The following is a 16,690-nucleotide window of genomic DNA, read 5'->3' on the forward strand; positions in this document are numbered from 1 at the left end:
TGTTATCACCCTTCACAGATTCTATTGATCCTGTGCACCAAGCACACAGACACACACACACACACATACACACACACGATAAGAACGCCGCTGTGTGAGGGGTGAAAATCATTTTAAAGTAACAATCTAACGCTATCCAGGCTCTTATGTGTCCGAGAGGAAATAAATCCCATAATAAGAGAGGTGTTATCGTGGTGCACTTCCAGGTCTAACTCACAGTGTTCGTGCCTCATGGCAAGGTTGTATTGAATTGTGCATATGATGCTCTTTAACACTGGAGATATCCCACTATATTACTCGCCGTGTGCTGGTGCTGGTGGAGAGCTTGTGCACCGAGCTCGCTTTGGTCCCTCGGGACTCTGGTGAAGGTCACATTTAACCAGCTGACATAACACTCCTCCTCCTCCTCCTCCTCCTCCTCGTCCTCCTCCTCCTCCTCTGGAGGTAACAGCAGCAGAGAAGGTGCTGATGAACGTGTCGGAGAAATTCACACCTTTGGAACGAAGGTTGTTATTCTGCAATTAACAGATGAATGAGGGCGCGAAGCATTCAGTCATTTTCAACATTATGTTAAGAATTATTCAAAATGATTATTATCAATTTTATTTAAATTTCACTTATTTTGTCTCTAAAATGTCTGAAAATAGCCAAAGGGAAATCAAAAGAGTTGACGTCTTGTTTTGTCCGACCGACAGTCCAAAGAAACCCCAAAATATTCAGTTTTTCTTTGAGTCAGTGAATGTTTTTGCATACAAAATATCTTAAATGATCAAATTGATTGATTAAAACTAATTGTAGGATTGATCAACTAAAACCTTCACATTTAAAAGATACAGATATCTTTCTACTATAGTCCTATAGTTCTAATATAGTATAACATATATTAAACTAAAGCCTAAAATGACGTCTTCAAAATGTCTTGTTTAGTTGGAGCATCGGTCCAAACTTCAAAGATATTCAGTTTACGATCAAACAAGACAAATAATTGGCAGATTAATCCACAATGTTTCCATTTCTCGTTGTTTGATTGCTTTATAAATGTAAATAAAACTGCAGTGTGGTTCCTTTTTACACAGAAACATATATGAAATGGACCACAGACGACTAGATTGGTAAATAAAGAGAGAAGTACAATTCAAATATTCATTACAAATGAAATATAAGGTAAATCTTCCCCGGTAGATTCTGTGTAATCAGTGAGGAGACCTTGAATATGTGAAAAGCTGCATATTTGATTACTTATTTCATTCAGATTTTTCTCCCTGCAGCGTCTTCTGTGGAGAATAAAAAAAAGCACATGCTGCTTTTGAAGAGTTTCACTCAAAACCATGAATATGTAATTTCATTTTTTGGGGGTTTAAAGATAAGGGAGAGTTATCTGATTGTGAAACTGCTGAGTGCTGCATTCATTAATCCTTTGATGCTTGAGTCTTCAACATTTTCCCATTAAGAAGATGAAGAATCAACATGTAGGCCGGGTCATTCTTTATTTATTTTGTTGTTGTCATCGATGCTCTCGGTGGACGCCAGCCTCCGGAGCTCAGACAGACAGTTGGTGGCACATATGCCCGCTGAGGCCGGCCGCCTGGCACAGTGTGGCTGAGGCCCGGCCAAACAGATGAGCCTGTAATTGTGTTTGGTTTAATGGTGACGAGAGCGTGCACAGGGTTTCTATACACTCACAGAGAAGAACTTTTTCTAGTTTTTCTATATTTGGATATTTTGGTAATATAATAATATATAATAATATAACATATTTATCCAAATTGTATCTATTATATTCTACTTTATTTTAGATGTTGTATTTTATTTTATATATGTATATATATATATATATATATATATATATATATATATATATATAATTTTTTTTTTTTTTTATTACTTACGTTGTAGTTATATACTATATCTTTTACATTATATTTTAATTTAAATATACACTTTTTATTTTATATAGATTATATTTAAATTTGTAATCTTTTTTATTTATTTTTATATATTCTATAGTTTATGATTCATCTAATACACTTTTTTCATAAATATTATATTTTATATATTACTTCTTATATTATATTTTGAATTATATAAAATTGTATTTATTTTATATATGCTATAGTTTATTCGTTATATAATATATTATATTTCCTCAATATTACATTTTGTATATATTACATTTTTTATGGATACTATAATTCATTCCTATATGTTAACTTTTGCAATATTTTGGGATTCTCATTTTTACTGTGCATTTTTTTCTTTTCATACATATTGTAGTAGCATTTGTTGGAGGAAGCCTGAGAACGACTGCTCCACTGTAATGTAATCGTTGTGAATGATACAAATAAAGATTTGAAACTTTAAATTCCTACTGCTTGGATCGGCATGAAACTCTCCCGGTTTAATCATCGGTAAAAAAGATTAAAGACTGCATCAGAAACTAGAAGGACCTCCAGCAGCCAAGGCCACTTCCATAAGTGAAATATTATTTGTGTATCCGCCTTAAAATGTAATAGGTTCTTTCTTGGCCCATGCTAAAACCCTGCTAAAAGTATATTTTAATAATCCTTAGGTGTTTCCATGTTAAGTTGTGTTAAAGATGTCATTGACAGAAAGATTTTAAATGGAAACACAGAACACGGACAAAACAATGGACACAAAAAATAATGACTATCCATCTCTCTCGGGAAGCAACTAAAGCTCACAACTCACAATTTTGAATTCCATGTTTGAAGTGATTTTCATCTCCTCAGACCATGACATACACACACACACACACACACACACACACACACACACACACACACACACACACACACACACACACACACAAGTCATCTGAGCTCTGAAACCCTGAGAACCATTTCACAAAAGAACAAAGATAATCCATAATTTGAACCATTGTTGCCATGGTGACAGGGCACTCTCTCACACACACACACACACACACACACACACACACACACACACACACACACACATACACACACACACACACAAACCACTGGAACAAGTCAGTTTAGTGCTGGGCGACATAAAGGGCCATCCGTGCTGATAGGGAAGGTTTAAGTTGAGGCATGATGGTGGATGAAGAGGAAAACACGGGGCAATTATAACTTGACCCAGAAAGCTGAGAATAAACGTAATGGTGTCTTAAAGTTTCTCTGTTTTAGCTCTAACACGACATGGTGGTGACTCATTTCCTCATTGAGAAAAATAATAAATAAAAGAAATCACCTTAACGGATAAGGCTGTGTATTTATATAATTGTCAACAAATCCCATAAAAAGACCCCTCTGTGGAATTGAGCTCCATTGACTCATCCACATCCATGGGAAGTTGTACTTTGAGCTAAATGCTAACAGCAGGATGCTAACGTGCTCAAATTGACGGTGTAAATGTCCAGGAATGTTTACTATGTTCACCATCTTAGTCCTAATTAGGACTAAAACACATTCATTTTTACTTGGTCATAAACCAATGGACAAATTTAAGATTTGACCCGATGATGGTGCTCTACAGACAATTCATCCTGAGGGGAACATGAATGTTTAAAACAAACTGAATAGCAATCCATACAATAGTTACAACTCAAATCCAGAATTTTCAACCTCATGGTGGCACTGGAGGGAGCAGTCAGAGGATCACCAAAGTCATTAGGATTCATCATCTGGGAACCATGAATATCTGAACTGAATTGAATGACAATCCATTTGATAGTTGTTGAGATATTTCAGTCTGGATCAAAGTGGTGGACCGACCGACCACTACTACCAGCCGTGACGCTAGTGTAGCATGAAATTTGGTCAAAATGCTTTTGTTCATGACCAAATACCTGAAGCACTAACGACGTTCCCATCACCATCTGCCATTGTGAGCATGTTTGCATGCTAACTTTAGCCTATAGCTCAAAGCACCGCTGTTCCTCAGTACAGCCTCACAGAGTTGCTAGGCTCTACTACACTACTGCACCCTTTTTAATAATTACTGTTATTTATAATTACCTCTTGATCAGTCTGAATGATCACCATAATTGTCCAACCCTATAATCTTAATATTTTCTACCGCATCATGATGAGATGAAGAGTCCAGTTGATGACTGGCAGAAGATATTGCCTCTGATTTATGAGGCTGTTCAATCATTTTAAGTGCACTTTGTAAATAAAAAGAGAAAAGAAATGGAGGCCACACGCTCGGATATGAACCCTGCTTGTATTACACACACTTCCCCTATCACATTCAAAGAAAGTGCTCTCTTTGAAGCTCAACCCCCCTTCCATCCGCCTCCACAGACATCAGAGTCCCAAATATGTGATCGTTCATTAACCTCAACCTCCCGTCTGCAAATAGCAACACACACACACCCCGTTATTAGCGTTTCATTCTGCTTATCTCGCCTCTCTTCTTTCTGTTTTGCTTTGCAGCTCCATTACTCTGAGACTTGCTCTGTTCCCAAATCCTGAGAGAGAACCAGGAAATCCCAAGATCCACGACAAGGACAAAACAATTCCCAAAGCAAAGCATGAAGCTCCAGTATTTACAGTCATGAGGGGGACGAGGGGTCACGATGAAAACGAAAGGGATGATTCTGTTTCATCACAACTTGGGCCTTGGGTTTCCAGGGATGGCATTATCTCAACAAATGTTGGTCCCCAGAGGATGACTCTCATTTTGCTCCACCATGAGGTTGAGTTCAGACTTGGGGTGAGGTGTCTCATAGCAAAATTTATCAACAATTATTGAATGGATTGCCATGAAATTTATTAGAGACATTCATGTTCCCCAGAGGATGAATCTTTGATATACACTTAATTAACCTCCTGTATGATATTTTTCTTATTTATTCAGCCAAACATCTCTTCATCTACAAGATGGATTACCTTGAAATTGTATACAGACATTCATGGTCACCAGAGGATCAATCTTTGATCTACACTGAAACAACTTCCTGAATTGTAATCGACCACCATCAGCAGGTCAAACATGTTTTTATTTAGTCAGCCAAACATCTCTATATCTACAAGATGGATTGCCATTCAATTGTGTAGACATTCATGGTCCCCAGAGGAGGAATCTTTGATCTACACTGAAATATCTTCCTGCCTTTTCATCTAGCACCACCATCAGGTCAAACATTTTTTCATTTATTTAGCGAAACATCTCCACATCTACAAGATGGATTGAAATTTTGTACAGACATTCATGGTCACTAGAGGATGAATCCTGCTGACTTAGGTGATCCCTTGACCTTTTCTCTTTCTACACCATGAGTTTGAGTTCGGAGTTGAGTAGATGTGTGTCAGAGAGAAACTTGACAAAAACTATTGAATGGATTGCCATGAAATTTTGAACAGACATTCAGGGTCCCCAGAGAATGTATCCTACTGACTTTGGTTAACACTTAACGTTTCCTCTTACCCCACCATGAGCTTGAGTTCGGAGTTGAGTATTTCAGAGGGAAATATTCAACGGATTTTTATGAATGTGTTCATGTCCCCCAGGAGATGTACCATCACAGTAAACCCCTGACATTCCAACTATAGTAGCGCCATCATGAAGTAAAACTGTTAATGTCTTCGAAACTCTCGTTTTTGACCAAATTCCTTCAAAACTACTTTCCCATCAGCCTCAATACAATAATGGTGACTATGGTAAAGCTGTGAAACAGCCGTATGTCAATGATGCCCTGTGGAGGTTTTTTTATCAGCATGCAGGTGATGTGATTCCTGGCAATGGTTTCATAGTTTTTCACTTTTCACTGATCGACAGCCAACGGTACAACACCAACAAACCACATCAATAAAAGGCAGAGAGGAAGTACAACACTGCAAAATGTTGAAAATATGAAGGAAAAAAAAAAATGTTTGCAAATGTTTTATGTGTAACAAAAAGCATTTAATACGTTTGTTAGGCCTTGAGGATACACTCAATGTGTTTTGGTGAGTAACACTGACTGTAAAAGGAAACTTTAAATGGAACCACAGGGTGCTTTTAACATTGTTATTGTGAGCATGCGAGCATGCTGATGTTGTTAGCACTTAGCTCAAAGCACTGCTGTTTCTAAGCATGGCCTCACAGAGCTGCCAGCTTGGCAATAGACTCTAGTGCAGTCAGACCAACACTTTATTTGCAGCTGAAAGCAAAAAGTAAGTGCACCCGAATACTGGGAATATTCTCTCTTTGCAGGCAGGTCAAGTTGTATCAGGAACTCAAAATTGTGATGGATGTTTGCAGCTTAAAGTTTGAATACTACATTTTCTCTGTGCATTTGTTTTATCCTCCAAATAAGTTCTGGCTCCTTCAGACGTTCAGATGTATAGCTGATAGAATATGACGGCCAAAACCACCAGAAAAAGATCCACGGTTGTAATAAACTGACACTGACCCTTTAAAATTCAACCATGAGCTGCTGCTGATGCTCCGGTCAGTTGCCGCTAATACCGGGTGGAGACTGAGCGTACAGAGCCAAGACCTAAATCCTCCTCCTGTGACATTCGTTTTCACTCGTTCACACTCTGATAACAGTCACACCGCGCCACATTCAAGTCCAAACCAAGTCACTCTCTCATTATCTGCCTCTGCTGTTATCTTTCTCCTTCCTCTGCAATTCTGCCGAGGCACCCGGCAGTGAGCGAGAGAGACGAACGCAGAGGGAGGAGGATAAAGATGGGGTGAAATATATATATATGTATAAATATATATATATATATATATATATATATATATATATATATATATTTATATATAAATAAAAGACTCCAGTAGCTCAGGATGGTTGCTGAGACAGCAGAGTCTGGCCCGAGTCTGGCTGATGTCTTACGGCAGTGTGTGAACCAACACTGCCAAGCAGAAGAAAGACGAAGGACCGTATCTCTCACGATTAATACCAGACAATTAGGGGCGCTCTACTTCTGGGCAAAAATCAAAACTCATTACGCTCTGCAGGGTGTGAGAGACGGTTATTTTGCTGCTGATGTGTACCTTTTTTTTTTTACGCAAAACATTTTATCACAGATGGGAAGCTGTGGGAAGGAGCTTCATCTGCTGCTGCGATAAGGAAGGTAGGAAAAAAAGGAAGAGAAGAATAAACGAAGAGAGAGAAAAGATAATTTAAACCACTTAAAGAACGATAATGGTCATTCACACCTCCTACAGGCTGACAGAGCAGCTATTAAAGCAAAAACACTATCTGTGACACACTGTGCAGCCTTTTAGGAGTGGGGGGGGGATACATGGATCGTGCCTGTTCGTGAGCTGCATAAGCCTCATGTGATGCGGGTCATGAGAGGCCTGCATGTAACAAAGGGAAAGTTGTGTTTGAGCTCCCCGAGGTTTGAATACCGAGCGGCTTCAAGGCACGTCAGTGCTGCCCTCTAGTGGCGGAAAACCAACGTTTCATCACATCCTTTGATTTTCTACATGACTCAATATAACAGGTTTGGTAACGAACACTATAGTTTGAAGAAGTTTCCTGGTAAAGTATGTAATTTGGAGCTAATTATAGGCTGCAAATCCACTTGTGTGGATTCAGGTAGTGAGTGAAAGAAGAGACAGTTGTTGGTGCCGTCGTGGCAACTATTTCCATTACAGTCCACCTTCAATTAATTAATTACAGCCAAGGGTGCAATTTCCACTTAGTACATAACAATATCTTTCATTTGAACCCCACATTTTTGAGGGTTTCAGTTGGATTCACCAACTCTAAACAGAATCTTTGTAATATCTAGAAAAGAGAGAGGAGGAAGTATCTGCAGATACTACATAGGTTATGTTTTCTCCTAAAATAAGACACTGTGAAGTCAATAAAGCACAGAGTCAAATACAATATCTATCTATCATAACGTATCAGGTAAATACATCTTTTTAAGTCATGTTAGTGTATTAAGAATACTGTTCATTTCAATTATTTCTATAACATGTCATTTGCTGGATTGATATAAACATAAACACAGCCGTCACATATTTAAGGTTTTCTTTCTTTTGAATTGTTTTGTTGAGAACCTTGTGACACTTCTTTGTTGCCCCCCCCCCCCCCCCCCCCAAAAAGTTAAACCTTTAATTCCAACTAATTGCTGCGCAACGTAGAGAGTTTTCTAGTTAGTGCACAACAGGTCAGCTGCAATTTGTCTGCAGGCAAGCCCACAATTATACATATATCAAGTTTATATATATATATATATATATCAGGGACGTGCGGTCAGGGGAGACGTTTTAAGAATATACTAGAAGGCTTCTCAAATGCTGTATATATTAAGTTATTTACATTTTTACCACCTCTACTTCAGTCAAACAGCTAAAAAACTAATTGTTTTAGCTCTAACTCTGTGCTAAATGTGCACATTCACTGCGTTCAAAGTTTGTTATTTCAGCCTCTCTGGATGTAAAACGTGTCGTATTGAGTTCACAGAGTAAGTGAAGTGAAATGTCTCCTGCTGGAGACTCATTGGCTCTCCTCACATGCTCTGCAGCGAGTCCTGGATTACACCGCCGACCCACGGCGACTTCTGCGTGACGCCGTCTCAGACGTAGCACGAGCACGACATCGCCGTCACATCAACGCGGTCTGGGGGTCGAGTCACGTGACCGGAGGAGGAACCCAAACATGAGAGACGGACTCTTCTCTCAGATTATTATACACTGCTGAGCTCTGTCATGTGGGGAACCTTCCTCACCGGACCGTTTTAGGTCCAGAGTCCCTCTGAAAGAACCTCTCTCTCTCTCTCTCTCTCTCTCTCTGCACGTATGTCGGTAATATTTTTGCAGCGTGCGGTCGGAGAGTAGTTTCTTTAATGACAGGGGAAGCCTGAGCCGACTCCGCGGCCTTCTGCGTAAACAGGCGTAGCTGGCTGCCATCTGGTTGGCCTCCACTTCAGAGCAGAGGAGCTCGTTTACCGATGATCGGCACCGGTTCCAGCTCCACTCACTGCCAGAGCAGAATGTTTGGGATGTTAACCCTAACTCACACCCTGGTCTGGTTTTGACGTATCTGTCTCTTCTCCAGTGGAATATTAATGTTATTTGTGTGAAACTTTTATGCTGGCAGAGAAAAATAGATTTTAATTCTCAATGGGGTCATCCAGAATAAATAAAGGCTAAATAGAATAAACAAATGGAGGTGAATGAGAATTTTGAGGAGCTCACAGTTCTGACAAAATCATTTCCACCAGAAATAATGCTGCCCTAACTTAAAGGGACTATTTATTTAGTAGAAAGTCAATGAAAACTAGAACTTAACAACTAATAACTTGTTTTATTTAGAGATTAATTTAATGATGTTTCTATTGATCAACCTATTGTGTGTTTGTCAATAAAACGCCAGGAAATACTGAAAAATGTAATTAATCTCTATATCCCACAACCCAAGATTAACCTTTTTTCTGACGTTGTTTTCATGGCTTTATTTGACAGTGACAGGGGAGAGAGACAGGAAACATGAGAATGACACGCAGCATGCGGTCCGGTCAGGGAACCGAACCGTAGACCCGCGATCATGTGGAATGTGCCTACCCGTTATCCTCCCCCAAGGAGGTGTCATGTATTACATTTTCACCTTAAATAATGTGGTGATATTTCTGTGATTGAGATTGAAAGTGGTGGAGACCAAAAACAGAGCTAAGAGAGAGAATATTGCCCTTAAAGTTATCATCCTTCAGATTGTCATGAAAATTATAATGCTGTGTCGTAACTGCTGGATGTGGAAATATGCAGCTGTTCGCTAATACGTTCAGAAAGTTGATAGGTCTAAGTTTGTCAGTTATTGCAGGATTGAGTCCTCAAAGAGCTCAGAAAAATGAACCCCACCCCGATTTACTAGCTGGGGGTGTAACGTCAGGAACACTTCAAGCTTGCTTATCCTAAAACAGATCAGTGGTGCAGCCACACATCTGCTGCACTGCCCCCTTCCTCCTCTCTGGGACAAACAGACGTCTTTATTTGTGAAAAGTTTCCCAGACTGCTTTGAGCTTAAGGATCTCAATGAATGCACCTGTATGTGGAGGAGGAGGGGGGGGGGGGGGGGGGCTCTAACGCTTTCACAAAAACCACACAGAGCGAGTGTGCGGATGACAGCAAAACATTCAAACACAAAAACTGTCGGGTCTGTGGGAGAGAAACACTCAGCCGCGACAAAAGAAAGGCTTTTCGCTCCTGCAGCAGTTTCACTTCTGCGACGCGAGTTTCATTTGAATCACAAAGAAACAAAAAGAGCTTTTTTCTTAAAGCTTTCGACACTGAATGCACCGACAAATAAATGGAAAAAAGAAAAAAAAAAGGATAAAGCTGCATAAAAAATGACAAGAAAACAACATTAAAATGCAAAGAAGTTTTGTAATTCTGCACCGCGTCGTTATCCAGATAGGCACACAAACATACGCGACTTTTGACCAGTTACACCCTCCAGTTCCCATGACCGCGTTGTGTGTGTGTGTGTGTGTGTGTGTGTGATACAGCGAGTGTGTGTTGTGCCAACAGACTGTGGGAGGCAAACAGAAGAGAATAAAAGAAAAGAGAAAGAGAGCAAAGCCGAGCGAGAGCGAAGAGCAGAAAGAGAGAAGTGAAGCAGAAGCAAACGTTGCTCTCTGAAGGACTCGCTCTCATTGGTACTTCATTAGTCTCGACCTCGCATTTGACCCACAGCGAATGACACCGCCACTATGCAAGCCACACACACACACACACAAACACACACACACACACACAAACACACACACACACACACACACACACGCGCAGGAATGTTGCTTCTGTTATTGTCTTTAAATGCTAAACTCAGGCCAAGGCCTCCGCCAGGGTTTGAAAAACAAAATAACAGCAGTGCAAAGCTCTCTCTCTCTCTCTCACACACACACACACACACACACACACACACAAACACACACACACACACCCAAAACACCACTTCCGTCCATTCTCTCGCACAGAGAAAGGAAGTCGAAGCTGGCCCGACCCCAGACGTCCAGACGGAGGTAGCCCCCCCCCTCGCCATCCTTCACTTGGTGGTAGATGTAAAGAGCCACTTCAAGTGTAAAGAAGTACTAGATGTTTTTCTGGTAAATCTGCTGGAAATGTGAAATACTGCACGTTTTTAAAAAAAATAATTCTCTCTCACACGTCACTGGAAATTAAAGCTATGAGTTAATTTCATGTCGCAACGTCACAGGTAATCTCTCCGTGTGTGTAAATCAGAATATATCACCAGTGGTGGAAGAAGCACTCAGATCTTTTACGTAAAAAGGTAAATGCTAAATTAGATAACCAGAGAATTAATATAGCAGCAAACAACTATTATCTTTCGCAAACTGTAACGTGTACCTGAGCGGAGAATGAAGTCACTCTGTGCTGTCTTTACTTTGCAGTTGTTAGCGCTGCTAGCTGCTAACCGCCGGCTCAGCCGTCGCCATGTTGAGAGCCCAGTGAAGGCAATGGATGTGCTCTGAATTTACATAAAGTATCAATACCACAGTGCAGAAATACTCAAGTAAAAGTTCTGCATTCAAGTTTTCCGACACGCTCGTGAAACTGTGGCAACATGAGTTGCAGTAGTTTAAAACCCTGGTTCCACCAGAAGAAGTACCTCAAAATTGTACTAAAGTACAGTAATTGATTAAGAGTACGATGCACACGCAATGTTTCTTGATCCTAATAAACCAGAAATAATGAGTAGCTACCGACCAGATATCAGTTCTGAGCAACAATTTGGAAGCACAGCTATTACTGGACCAATGACTGTGCTTATGGACCAATCAAACGTGCTCTTATGTGCACCTGCAGCCTCAGTCATCTGCAGCTGGAGCAGAATGTATCCAGACCAGCTGATGAACCACCACCTGGCATTTATTCATCACAGGAATGGAAGGAAAGGAGACTTATTTTTGCCACAGCGTCCCCCAAATGGAGTCAGTACAGCTCTGTAACAACAAAATATCAGATCTCTTATATATCTTCATATTGTCCAACCCTACATCTTCATTATTTGTCTTCCTCTGATGATGTGCAGTTACTGAAGGCACCGATGCGTCAGCAAACATCATACCCAGTCTGTCTCCTTGTTCAGCTCTCTGTCATCACACTGGACCTTTCACACCAGCACATTTACACATTACGCTGAGTTATGTGTGTGTGTGTGTGTGTGTGTGTGCTGTACCTATTTCAAATGCACTTGTCAAACAAACAAAGAAAGACTATTCAGCACAAGCTCAACATTAAAAGCACAACGTGTTGTCTGAATAGAGGGATCGTGTTCAGTCCGCTGTAAACCGGGGACAATCAAAACAAAACAAGCCGTCTGACAGGATCCAGGAGGGAAAGACGGGAAATAAGGACTTGCTATTTCTCCTGAGCAGCCAATTAAATATCGTCAGGACATGGACTAACACAAGAATAAAAAGCATGCAGCAAAATCATGCTGTATTGAAGAAGACTTGAAACTAGAGAATGAGACCATAAACTCATGTTTACAATGTTTACTGAGGTAATAAATCAAAAGAGAAGTAGAGTCATTTTCTCATAGACTTCTATACAACCAGAGGAGTCGCCCCCTGATGGACACTAGAGAGAATGCAGCTTTAACACATGAAGCATCAGCTTAACTTTTCAGAACAGGAGGTCACAGCCTGGTTGCGTGTGAAATGAGAAGTCAGCGTTGATTTATTCGTCACGTACTTAACTAACGTCACTTCTGTAGTTATTTCAACACAAAACAGGATATTTTCTGAAACTTAACAAAGTAGTTTTGTTGCTTAAACCTAACTAAGTTGTTTCCTGTGAGGACGGAAGGTTTTTTTTCCACGGCTCTTACCTTGGGCCATTTGGGGTTGATGAGGCGAGCTTTGATAGCGTCGTCCAGAGCGGTGCTGTACTGACCCAGTCGGAGATAGGCGGCGGAGCGGTTGCTGTACAGGATGCAGTTTTGGGGGTCGGCGGTGAGGGCCTCGCTGTAGAGACGCACAGCCAGAGCGTACTCCCCCTGCTGGCAGGCCTGGTTACTGCGGCGCACGCGCTCCAGGAACTCCGCTTTGCTGAGGCCGGAGGGACTGGCGGGGGCAGCCGGACGGTCGACCGTTTTCGCCGACGGGGCCAAAGGGATCAGGGGGGAGGAAGAGGAGGAGGAGGAAGAGGGAGGAGGGTTGGTGGTCCTGCTGGTGGAGCGAGAACCAAACAGAGAGAACTGAGGAGCAGAAGGGGAGGTGGGGAGGACAAGGAAAGAAGACGTTGGTTAATTTCTTCATTAGAGGTAAAACAATCATCCCATCAGTCAATCAACAGAAACAACTTTCAGAATGGGAAACTTGGGGAACAGCAGTGAATGTGCTTTTGGCTGCAGTTACATAAGTTCTAAAAAATAAAAACAGGATGACACTGAAACTTCAGCAGCCTGATTTGCACGTTACTGCGCTGTAGTTTGCTGGCAAATGGGACACCAAACTGCTGCGTGCACTTTTCTTTTCTGCTCGGTGGTAACGGAGTGAATTCCTCTGAGAGACGGAGAGAGAGAAAAGAAGGAGGAAGTCAGACTGAGACTCAGATGAGGCTTCTGTTCTTCTCATTCAAACTTTATGTCAAAATGTGCTCACTGAGGTTTCCTTCTCTGCAGCTTTCACGTCGAGACGCTGCCTCCCTTCCCTGATCTGGTGTTTCCAAATTTGTCCTTTCACCAGAGCTTATGCCAAGGCCTTCATTTTCTCTCTCTATTCCCCTCACACACACACACACACACACACACACACACACAAACACACACACACACACACACACACACACACACACACTTAAAATATGCAGACTGGAGGGATTCCTAAAACTTGCAAATGCATCACCCCAACGGCTTTGAGCAGCAGGCGAGGACAGGCACTCAACATGATTCACTTTACATAAAACTGCAAGAAAACTTCAGGATGTTCGCACAGTCTCAGGAGTGTGACATGAGAACTAATGCAGAAGACGCCATCAGGCATCTAGTCTGTGCAGGTTTAGACCACTTCAAGCTAACACTGAACAGATACCAAAGAAAGTTTATGAAGAAAAAAACTTTTTTTAGGAAACTAGTGCATGAGAAAAACAAGTATGTGTCACTGCTTCACACCGAAATATAGCAGCTTATCCTCTTACAACACTTTGCATGCTATCTTACGTTAAAGTTACTACTCATTTTTGTGTGTTTTTTCCTATGAAAGCCAAGCAACAATATGCACTAATGACATGCATACAGTCTTTTCAAAATAAACTTCAAATAAAATAAAAAAATTAAAAAAATAAATCGGTCCTTGACGTCCAACTGTAGTAGACAAAGACTTGTAAGTTTCAGTTTTGACGGCCAACGACGACTTTAAAGGAGACATTCTCATTTTCAGGTTCAAACTTAGATGCATTTTGAGTTTCTACCAGAACATGTTTGCATGTTTTGAATGTTCAAAAAACACTTTATTTTTCTCATACCGTTTATCTGAATACACCTGTATTGACCCTCCGTCTGAAACGCTCCGTTTTGTCGCCTGTCTCTTTAAAAGCCCCTCCCGAAAGAGCCCAGAAGCCCCGACGGTTCTGATGCTTTCACAGTATTTATAAAAGAACCTTTAGCGGCTGCTAGCTAATCAACAGCTCGACACATCTCTTTCAAACACACGGCAGAGCTCTGTTAGTTTTTCTTAATTTACATGTTTTCTGGCGCAAACAACACATTTGCCATCGAGCATCTATAGTTTGGTTCAATAACTATTTCATCCCGTGAATATAAAGATGAATTTCTTCCTGATCGACTTCTCTCCTCACTGTTTGGTTCTTGGCTCGTTTCATTAAGAGTGCCTCTGACAGATGGCAACGAGATTCATTTGGAGACAATCACGCTTGCAGACTGTTAAAAGCAGTGGTGGGCCATCAGGGCCAGCTAAGCCTTCTCTGCTGGCCTAAACAGAAACACAAAGTTATAGCTATTTTATAATTTAATAATTTTTGACAAATACACTACAAGTATTATAATTTTTTTTCCCATTAGCTTATTTTCTCATTGCACAGCTACTGTCTTCCTCAGTTGCTCTGCTTCCAGCCTGCAGCGCTGCTTCCAGTATAGCTTGTTTTAAGTAGAGCTCTTATCCAATCAGATTCAGCCTCTATGTCTCTATGTAAGGAGAGAGGCCCGAGGTCCTCTAGGTAGACTTTGCAGATTAAAGTATATGGGGACAATATTGTTGATTGTCATCGTCTTCAACCAATCAGATCTTTAGTTTGACATGTTGGGCGTATTCTTTGAAGTGCCAGAGCTACCTAGGTAGCCTGCTAAGTACGTCAGCATTAAGGTGCGCCATGATTGGTCAGTGGGTGACTTTTGTCAAACAGAAAGGTAGCTAACAGATCTTAGTGTTTAGTAACAGTTCAAGTTGAAACATATGTAAGAAGTTATGACATTGACATGACATTTTTAGCGTTTTTAAACGGATTTCTGGAGAAGGACATTTCCAGAAAAGCTGGACTTCGTATCAAAGGGTCGGTCAAGCCCACAGCTAGCTGCCCGTTTTTATGAATAATATGAATGGCTCGTGCTCTGGCGCCACAGTGTTGCTGGATTGATTTGTTTCTTTGTTGTCATACAAATATATGTGACTGGTTCTTGTGAGTTTTTCTTGTCATTGTGTTAATTACATTGATTTGGACTCTATGCATTGTCCGTTAATTACGAAGCATCCCGTTATGCGCGGGGTTATTGTCTGGACAATTGAATCCGTTCGGGCTGTTGTTTCGCCGCTGAGCTAGTTAGCTTAGCCCCCCTGAAGACACGTGCGGTGCCGTAGCCTCAGCTGATTTTTGTTATTGTTCCGGGTTCAGAGGTCACAAAGCCTGTTGTCTGTTAAATTTAAGCTTCTGCATTTTCCAAATGCACTAGTATTATTCAAACGTATTGTCCGGTTCTTAAGCCTCGTACCGAACAGTTTAATACAAATACGTGTATAATTACACTCCTAGAAACAAATAACCATAGCTGTGGCGTCATAATGAGCTTATTAGGACATGGCTCAAGTCTAGTAGGACAGCACAGAAGGCCCAGGTATAAAATGCACGGTCCGCCACTGGTTAAAAGTGTGATTTAAGTCTTAACTGTACACGTTCCTCTGAGCTTAGGGTAACAGTGGACTGATGAAATCCTGATACTTAAATTTAGAGTATCAGTATCTTTGTGTTTTGGCCTGTTGAACCAACAAAACAATTTAAGAATGTCAATGGCAGTATTTATGAATTATTTTCTCAAGAACAGCTTACAAAGTAAAATAACTGAGTCAGAACTTCTAAATGTAAATGAAGTGTTCCCATTTTATTCCCCAACGTCAACAAGCATTTGCCTCTAGAGTTATTGGGTTTCTTTCATTTAGATAGTTTTGGTAACTCATCTGTTTATGCATCCTATTGTCTTTAAGCCTTTGGAGCGTGAAACAGTTGTCTTTTTCCTTTTATGTTCTTTGTATTTATTACTGTAACAATGTTTTTCTTGAATAAAGGACAATGCAAAAATAAATGCCGTTACAAAGCTTTCTCCGGCAGTAAAATTCCAATGTGAAGAAATACTCGCATCCTTGCAAATAAATCCCAAATTCACAGAGGAAATAATATGAAGCACATGATCTCAGAGTCCCCGGTGGTAGAGTGCTGTGACACAGTAATGTTAAACTCACTGAGCAAATTTCCACAATTCAGTCGTCTGACAGCG

General features: G+C 40.7%; 1 protein-coding gene across 2 annotated transcripts in view; it reads right to left on the minus strand.

Annotated features, from left to right (window-relative positions):
- The window catches only part of ttc28 (tetratricopeptide repeat domain 28), a 104,672-nt gene that overhangs the window by 84,303 nt on the left and 3,679 nt on the right, over positions 1-16,690 (minus strand). For both annotated transcript variants that reach the window (XM_068706419.1, XM_068706418.1), the window contains exon 2: positions 12,794-13,162. In XM_068706419.1, coding sequence (XP_068562520.1) covers positions 12,794-13,162 — 369 coding nt within the window. The remainder of the gene's footprint in view (positions 1-12,793; positions 13,163-16,690) is intronic.

The sequence above is a fragment of the Cebidichthys violaceus genome, unplaced genomic scaffold, assembly GCF_023349555.1.
Source record: "Cebidichthys violaceus isolate CVI_PGR_0920_01 unplaced genomic scaffold, fCebVio1.0.p SCAF_12, whole genome shotgun sequence".
Classification (NCBI taxonomy): Eukaryota; Metazoa; Chordata; class Actinopteri; order Perciformes; family Stichaeidae; genus Cebidichthys; species Cebidichthys violaceus.